This window comes from Bos grunniens, chromosome 21 (genome assembly GCF_055505025.1).
Source record: "Bos grunniens cultivar Pamir isolate PY7600 chromosome 21, Bosgru_T2T1.0, whole genome shotgun sequence".
Taxonomy (NCBI): Eukaryota; Metazoa; Chordata; class Mammalia; order Artiodactyla; family Bovidae; genus Bos; species Bos grunniens.
The window spans coordinates 21,349,184-21,357,748 of NC_141185.1; the positions used below are offsets into that span (position 1 = coordinate 21,349,184).

Here is an 8,565-nt window from a genome sequence, read left to right on the forward strand (position 1 = left end):
AAAGATTAAATGAATCAAATACTTGAAATAGCAACTGTCTCTAGTAAATACTAGCCTAATGTAGCCCAAGGTTATACTACCCTAGATGAGCCAGCTGTGCAAGGACAAAAAGGCCCAACCCCTTGCCTCTATTCAGAACAAATCTGAAAGGCCATCCCAGCGTCTAAGTTCCTTATAGAATCACCTGAAATCATTGCTGCAACTGCATCATAGTTCAACTTCTCTGTCTGTCCAATCCTGCTTTTTCTGGTGTTTCCTTATAAGTGCTATTCTTAAGAGTACCCACCCCCAGTGCACTTCTTGGATGCAAAAGTCCATCTATTTCCCAGGGGACTTGACCTAAGAATTTGGGCCTCCTATATGCCTACTATGTGCTCTGCTCTGTGCCAAGTACTGAAATTCTATAGTAAATGATAGAAACAATAAATAATAGACTGTGATAAGTGCTATGCAGGAAATAAACAGGAAGCTGTGGTTGAGAAGAAATAATTCCTTTAGAACCATCATGAAAGAGCTCTCTGAGGCACTGATGTTTAAGCTGCGACCTACAGCTTAACGACTAAACAACAACAAAAGGATAAGGAGGAACTAACCAGATGAAGAACTTAGGGAAAGCACTCCAAACAAAGAGAATGACCTATTTGGGTTTTTAGGCAGGGAAAGCGCTTGGCATGGTCTAAGAACAGTCAATAGGCCAGCATGGCTAGGAGCATAGTGGGGGCCAGAAGAAGGGCATAAGACAGGGTCAGCAGAGGGCAGGAACAGATCATGCAGAGCCAGGTAAGGAGTCAGATGCAACGCAAAGCTGTTGAAAGGCTTTAAACCAAGTGAATGACAAGATCTAATTTTTTGAATTCTGATTCATGACTAAGATTCATGGCTGTTTAGAGAATGAATTGGAAGAGGGCAAAAGTAAAGGTAAAAAGACCAGTTAGAAATCTACTGCAGGTTCTACTCAGGAGGTAATTATGCCTTGAGTCAGAGCTATAGGGAGAGTAAAAATGAAGAGAAGACAGATAGATATATTTTGGAGACAGAACTGGCAGGACCAATAGTTACAGAGTGAATAGACAGTTAATCCCAGAATTTGTGCTGGGAAAGAGCCAAATAATAGACAGTTTACTTAACCAGGCAGAACTGACTTCACACTGACCTCATTTAAGGTAAACTGGCTTAACCTGCGCGTGTGTGTGTGCTAAGTTGCTTCAGTTGTGTCCGACTCTTTGTGATCCTATGGACCATAGCCTGCCAGGTTTCTCTGTCCACGGGATTTTCCAGGCAAGAATTGTGGAGTGGGTGCCCATATTCTCCTCCAGAGGATCTTGCTGATCCAGAGATCGACACAGAATCTGAGTTAAATGTGCTAGTCAAATTCACGTATTGAAAAGTCACCTTCTGATTCCCTTTCTCATTATCAAGCCCAGCATTATCAAACTAAGTTAAAAATCCAACAGCAAAAGAGGTTTACAGATTGGAGACCTAGAGAGTATGATGGGAAATAAACTCTGTCTCAGGAGGACAATAACATTAGTAATAATATCTAAGATTTACATAGCACTTAGTAAATGCTGTTTTATGTGCTTTCATATGCTCTTTTTTCCTCAATACATTCATGAGGTAAGTTTATAATCATCATCCTCATTTTACAAATGAGAAAAAAGGCACAAAGATCACATGACAACTAAGTGGCTAAGTCAGGCTTTGAACCCAGCCCATCTCCAGAACTGATGCTCTAAACCACTGTATTCTACTGCCTGCTAATTTTTCAGTAAGCAAAATCTTTGTCGTTAACCCTGTTTTACCTGATATTATTCACATACTCAAACTATTCCTAGTGTTAGTTCTTAAGACTATTTTTTTTAATATAATACCCCTCATAGAAAAACTTTATTGGAAAGCAGGGAAAACTACCAAGATATGAATGAAGACAAAAAATAAAAAAAGTTCAGACATAAAGTGTATGACCTTGGTTTAAGTGGAAATGGAACTCTTTGGTGGTTTGTAGTTAGTGATCTATATTTCACTTTGTGGCACTGATGCTGCTACAGCTAAGTCGCTTCAGTTGTGTCTGACTCTGTGCAACCCCATAGACAGCAGCCCAGGCTCCTCCATCCCTGGGATTCTCCACGCAAGAATACTGGAATGGGTTGCCATTTCCTTCTCCAAGGCATGCATGCTAAGTTGCTTCTGTTGTGTCCAACTCTATGCGACCCCATGGACAGCAGCCCACCAGGCTCCTCTGTCCACAGGATTCTCTAGGCAAGAATACTGGAGTGGGTTGCCATTTCCTTCTCCATTTAAGACTATTTTATGTATCCACTATATAAGATGTATAACTAATAGGCACTTACACCACAGAAAACTGTGTTAATCAAGAAATTTTAAATTCAACTAATAACCGTTAAGGGAATGGCAACCCCATCCAATATTCTTGCCTTGAGAATATCATGGACAGAGGATCCTGGTGGGCTACTGTCCAAAGGGATCACAAAGAGTCAGACATGAATGAATGACTAACACACACACACACACACCCACACACACGGAATAACTATACTCCAATATCAATTAATTTAAAAATAAATTAAATAAAGAATACATTCATTAAAAGGAGAAAGAAGAAAAGGAAAACTGGTAATTGGAAAAGAGAATTCTTGGGTGTTTACAATTATTTCTTTTGTTAGAGAAAAAATATATAAATTTACTTTAAAAAATAAATCAGTTCAATTAACAACCAAAATCTGTTTACTCACTTTTGTTGGTATTTGAACTTCCTCAGATATGAATACTTCTTCAATCTGGACTGCATCTCTGGGAAAATATCCAAAGTCCTTTCCTTTCTATCAAAATGAAGAATAAATATTAGCAAGTAAGAGTGATCAAAGCAATAGCTATTGAGCCTAATTTTGTTCCATGTCCTTGACTTTCATGTATTTCAAATCACAAATATTAATTGGTTTTCATTTACTATCTAAAAGAAAGTCCAATGAAATCATATTTCATTTGCTACTCAACAGAACAGGGTTAATTTGAGGGAACAAAGGGGCAAGCTATAAAATGGCACTTTTTCAGATTTCAGAGGGAAAACCACTCATTTTCTTCCTCTTTCTGTTCTTAATGACCTTTCTTGCCTAGTGGACCACAGATTTATACTAATAAACCTGGAATATCAAAAAATAAGGGAATGGTGACAGTAGCCAAGCTAGATGGAGCTGTGACATATTCAGCATTTTCAGGATGTCAAAATAAGATGTTTAAACTCTGAAGAGCAAAGATGGATTCATCAAGATAGTAAACATCCACAAGTCCTCCAGAGGGAATTGGGTTCCATTCAACTTCTGTACCTTGGTGACAGAGATCCTCTCAATCTTGTTTAAGTGCCTTCAAGATGTCCCCCAAGAGTGAAGGCTTCACACGGCCACTCTCAGCCCATTTCCTACCCCTGTCCAAGTTTAAAGAGTGTATTTCTTTTGGCCCTTTGATTTAGCACCATTATACCTCAATTCTGATTTTTCCAGCTCTTCAGTTGCTGCAACTATTTGAAAACTGACAAAGCGAACTGCACAATGTGGCTTCTTTTCTATGGTTGCAAAACCTGGTTTGCAGGATCTTAGTTCTTTGACCAGGGATTGAACCCAGGCCCTCGGCAACGAAACCCCAGGGTCTTAATCACACAGTGTAGATTCTTTTAATTTTATTTATTTACTTATTTTTGGCTGTGCTATGTCTTTGTTGCTATGCAGGCTTTTCTCTAGTTGCAGCGAGCAGGGCCTGTTCTCTAGTTGTGGTGTGCAGGCTTCTCATCGCAGTGGCTTCTCTCGTTGCAGAGCATGGGCTCTAGGGCACATGGGCTTCGGTAGTTGTGACTCCTAGGCTCTAGAGTGTGGGTTCAAATAACTGGTCCACAGTCTCAGTTGCTTGGCAGCATGTGGGGTCTTCCCAGATCAGAGATCAAACCCATGTCTCCTGCACTGGCAGGTGGATTCTTTCCCACTGAGACACCAGGGAAGCCCACAGTGTGGCTTCTAAAATGGCTATCTGCCTGGACTAGACACCTAAAACACAAAACTAAGTGTGCTCGAAACTTCACCCTGGCTCCACACATTACGTGTTGCTTTGTGCGAGACTATCATTTTCACACATAGTAGACAAGAAAGAATGCTTTCTTCTTATGATACCTACGTTTAATTTTTCTTATAGTTGCATTAGATACCTCCAGTGCATTCAAGGCAGAGAAATAATGTGTTTAAAGAACCATAAGCAGTAAGCAGTCTTGGGAGCTGCAAAGTCCAGGTAAACAATTCTGGTCGACAATGTCTGAGGTTCAGTCATATAGCCTCTAATGCTAAGAAGCAGGATTGACCCATGTAGAATCTGCTCCTTCAAATAAAGATCAGAGGCTTCCCGTGTAGATGCTATACAAGGAAGAGCTCTTATGCATATGCTATATGGAAATGATGTATGTATCAGGTTGGTCATGCTTGCTCAGCTTGGGAATAAAATCATATGTCATGGTATGTTTTCATTCTAAAACATAATGATATAATCTAAGATACCAATCTATTTTCAACTGAAAATATTAATCATTAATTTGTCTATGTTATATATTCAGAAAGATGATTCAGGCATCTAGGAATTTCAGTGTAATAGGACTTTGGGCCAAATAAAAGTGTCTCAGTTATTCTTTTTTTCCATGAAAAATTCATATACCTCATTTCCTTAGGCTACTAATCTTTCAGAGGACCTCTTCAATAGCAACTAAGTCCTTTATTTGCTCAGAAAGACATGTCTTTTTTATTTTTTTGGCCAACTGAGATCTCATTCTTCCCAGTTAGGAAATGGAACTGCACCCTTGGCAGTGAAAGGTGATAGCATGCAGCTCTAACCACTGGACTGCCAGGGAAGTCCCAAGACATGTCTTTTAATCTGATTAACTAAAACTTCCCAGTCTCTCTTAAACTTGGCCGTTGGTAGCAACAAAGGATGGCTTGGCTTACCTAGTCACCCGGTATCTCCATCAGTACCTCTAAGGTCTCTCCAAACAAATATAAAAGTTAAGTTCAAAAACTATGCATGCTATGTAAAATAACTTCAAGGCACTCTTAAGCCTTCAGCCCAATCAGACTGACTTCCTCAAAGCTACTTTTATAGAAATTCTGGAACCAAGAGTGAACATGTCCATTTGTTTAAATATGTCAAAGGTTTTATTTATATATATATATATATATAAACCTATATATATATAAAGGTTTTACATATATTTATGTGTGTATATATATATATATATCGGAGAAGGCAATGGCACCCCACTCCAGTACTCTTGCCTGGAAAATCCCATGGATGGAGGAGCCTGGAGGGCTGCAATCCATGGGGTCACTTAGGGTCGGACACGACTGAGCGACTTCACTTTCACTTTTCACTTTCATGCACTGGAGAAGGAAATGGCAACCCACTCCAGTGTTCTTGCCTGGAGAATCCCAGGGACACGGGAGCCTGGTGGGCTGCTGTCTATGGGGTCGCACAGAGTCGGACACGACTGAAGTGACTTAGCATAGCATAGCATAGCATATATATATATATATAGTACTTTGAAATGTTAAAGTTCTTTTAGAGATGAAAAGCAGGCTTCTTCGTGCAAGCTGGTCATTTATTCTGTATTCAATTTATAAAGTTAGATACTTACACTTCCTGCCCACAAGTCTTCCCTTTTTCCTGAGAGTTTAACATAAACCGATATCTCTTCTCCCTTAGTGAAGTTCAGGTATCGACAGTCAGGTCCTCTGTAATCTCTTATGGCGAAGACTCTGCTTATTAAAGCTATGTAACACACAAAGTAGAGAAGGGAAGGAAAAGATAGATAGTTTTCTTCCTGGCACCTACTATATTCTAGGCATCATGATAAGCTCTTTCATACCTTTTATCATTGTTATTATGAAATTCTCAAAACAGCCTATGAGGGAAATAATCTCATCTTAGACTAACAAATGAGCCTTTAATTAAGTCTCAAAGAGATGGTCACACACCTGATAAATAGTGGAGCCAGATCTGAACTGACTTTCTTTTCACTGCAACATCCGCCTTCTATATTCTAAGCTCTTCTTTCTGTTTTTCCCTAAACCTTTCTAGAAATCCATCAGTCTCTCTTAATGGACAACTCATATCTTACTTCTTATATGAGATATCCCTAATTGGTCCAGCCTACTCTGCCCCTTCTCTGAATTTCAAAATTACCTATTATTCTTATGTTGTATCCCTATTTACTATTTCATATTGACCTGTCTTATCATCATTTATTAGAATGAAAATCGCTGGAGGAATAGAAACTTATCTTACATTTTATTTTATTCTGCTTAGATACACACCCCTGATCTTCCAGACCCAGCACATAACAGACCCTTAGTAACTATGAACGATTATATCCACATATGCTAGATTTTTTCAACATGTAAAGTAATATACATACCATATTAACTATTATAATTATACTGACATATGTAAAACATTTTAAGTTGTGCAATTAAAATTAAAATAACTTTTATCAATTACTATAAATGTGAATGTTCTGTTTACATGATATGTGCCTAACCCTAAGGCAACTAAAATGAAGTCGTAAAAAAGGAAATAAAAATTGTTTTATTATATAATTAGATAATAATATAATTATATAATGCTTATATAATAATATTATCATCTAGTAAACATTCTCTCTATACTAAATTTATCCAAATTACTAAAGAAAATGTTTACACATAAAAATTTACTTTTAAATTATTTATGTTAATACTAATAATATTTTGCATTTTTAATTTCCATGTTGCAAATTAGAAATAATTCTCACATACTGGAGGGATAGAAGGTTTAAAGCAATTATAATATATTGGGATGAAAGATGCTATTCATTTTGTACCATAATGCCAATTTCAGAAAATAAGTTCTTAAAGAACAAAATGAAAATTAATATATCATTGTAGAAGAAAGCTTAATATTCAAAGACATAAATAAAATTTTCAACTCCTAAAACTCATTTCAGTATTTTTACATAATAAATTATGCAAAAATGATTAATGTTTGTTAAAGTTTTGGACAATAAATCATGATAGTATGAAATAAAAAGTCTTAGAAAACTCATGAGAGTCAGAAACTTCTGATTGTGAAACAGAAACTAAAAAATGTAAGAGCTTCATAAAAATAGCTATCAAATGGCCTGATTTTTTTAATATAAACCATTTACATTTATCTTAAAAAGTAGTAATAGTGCTAATTTGTTTTTGAAAGCCGGATTAATATCCTTATAATTTCTGATATATTTATATATAAGGTTATCCTTACTCCTTTATATTTACATTAAAAACTATCACAAAATGTTTTGCTTCTAGCATGTCCTTTTTATAATGGACTATACCGTATAACTACAAATATTTCCCAATGATATTGATGTTCATTTTTTTATCATACATGCCCAAAATAACATTTTTATATCATTTCAGAGCCTTAGTTTAAGAGGAAAAAAAGAAAAGCAACTTACCTTCACATTCCAAGTCACCACATTTTTTAAAGTCTGCCAGCAGTTTTGTGCTCTCCAAACACTTTGTCAGAGAAATAACCAAAAGGAAGATCCTGTGAATTTTAAGATCCGCCATGCTAAAATAAGCAGGAATCCCAAACAAGGTTTAAACTGATTGTTTAGGCAGTAGTTATGCCAGCCAAAACAGGAGATAACCCAGCCTATTTTCTAAATGTAAGAGGGAAAGGTTTGAGGTTTTTCAACCCCTTCTACCCCATAACTACTTTTTTCTATCCGTGTTTAGGCTTGAGAGACAAACACTCTCTGTTCTCAATCTTCAGTATCTGCAGTGTCAGGTATCCAGATTATACATAAGGGTTTAATAATTAACAGGGATTTTTAGCTGGAGTCATGTCTTACAAAGCCGGCCCATGGAAAACTCTCCTGCTTAAAGGCACCTTGTGTTCCACAAAACAATTTTTAAATGGCCTCCACAAAAGGTAGTTCATCTCCTTCTGTTAAAGTCTTCGAGTAGATCAGTCAATAAGTATATAGTATTTGCTGCATGTAAATACCAGCGTCAAGAAAGATATAGTTAAACGTAGAAGCAATAATAATTTATATTAAAAGCATGGTTCAGGATTATCATGATGAAAGTTATTTGAAAAAATATCCCACTTTCATATTGTAACAACCTTCTATGTTACTCTGAAGTTGAAACTTGTATTAAGACAGTTAAAATGTGTTCAGTACTTATTACGATCCAGGTACTATCTCAAACAATTACATGATCTGATTTTACTTTCACATCAACTGTCTAAGTAGGTAATATTATCATCCCTATTTTTGCATTATGAGGAAATTAAGGTACATGGAGATGGGTTAACTCGCTTGCCCAACGTCACATAGTGCATGGAGAAGAAATTTAAACCTAGGTCCCATGACTTGTCCTTCTCACAACCACAGAAAGGTGTCTACTTCATCTGCGACAATACCATTCCAGAAACAGAAGGCACAGTTTCATACAATATATACATACAGTGTCATTTCATGTATTTCAA

General features: G+C 36.7%; 1 protein-coding gene across 4 annotated transcripts in view; it reads right to left on the minus strand.

Moving 5' to 3' along the window:
- Positions 1 to 8,065, minus strand: part of MIA2 (MIA SH3 domain ER export factor 2) — a 97,101-nt gene extending 89,036 nt beyond the window's left edge. For all 4 annotated transcript variants that reach the window (XM_086363402.1, XM_086363400.1, XM_086363401.1 and 1 more), the window contains exons 1-3: positions 7,526 to 8,065; positions 5,684 to 5,817; positions 2,754 to 2,840 (exon numbers count right to left, since the gene is read on the minus strand). In XM_086363402.1, the coding sequence (XP_086219528.1) occupies positions 2,754 to 2,840; positions 5,684 to 5,817; positions 7,526 to 7,640 (336 nt within the window). In that variant the 5' untranslated portion in view covers positions 7,641 to 8,065. The remainder of the gene's footprint in view (positions 1 to 2,753; positions 2,841 to 5,683; positions 5,818 to 7,525) is intronic.
- Between the last annotated feature and the right edge of the window lie 500 nt (positions 8,066 to 8,565).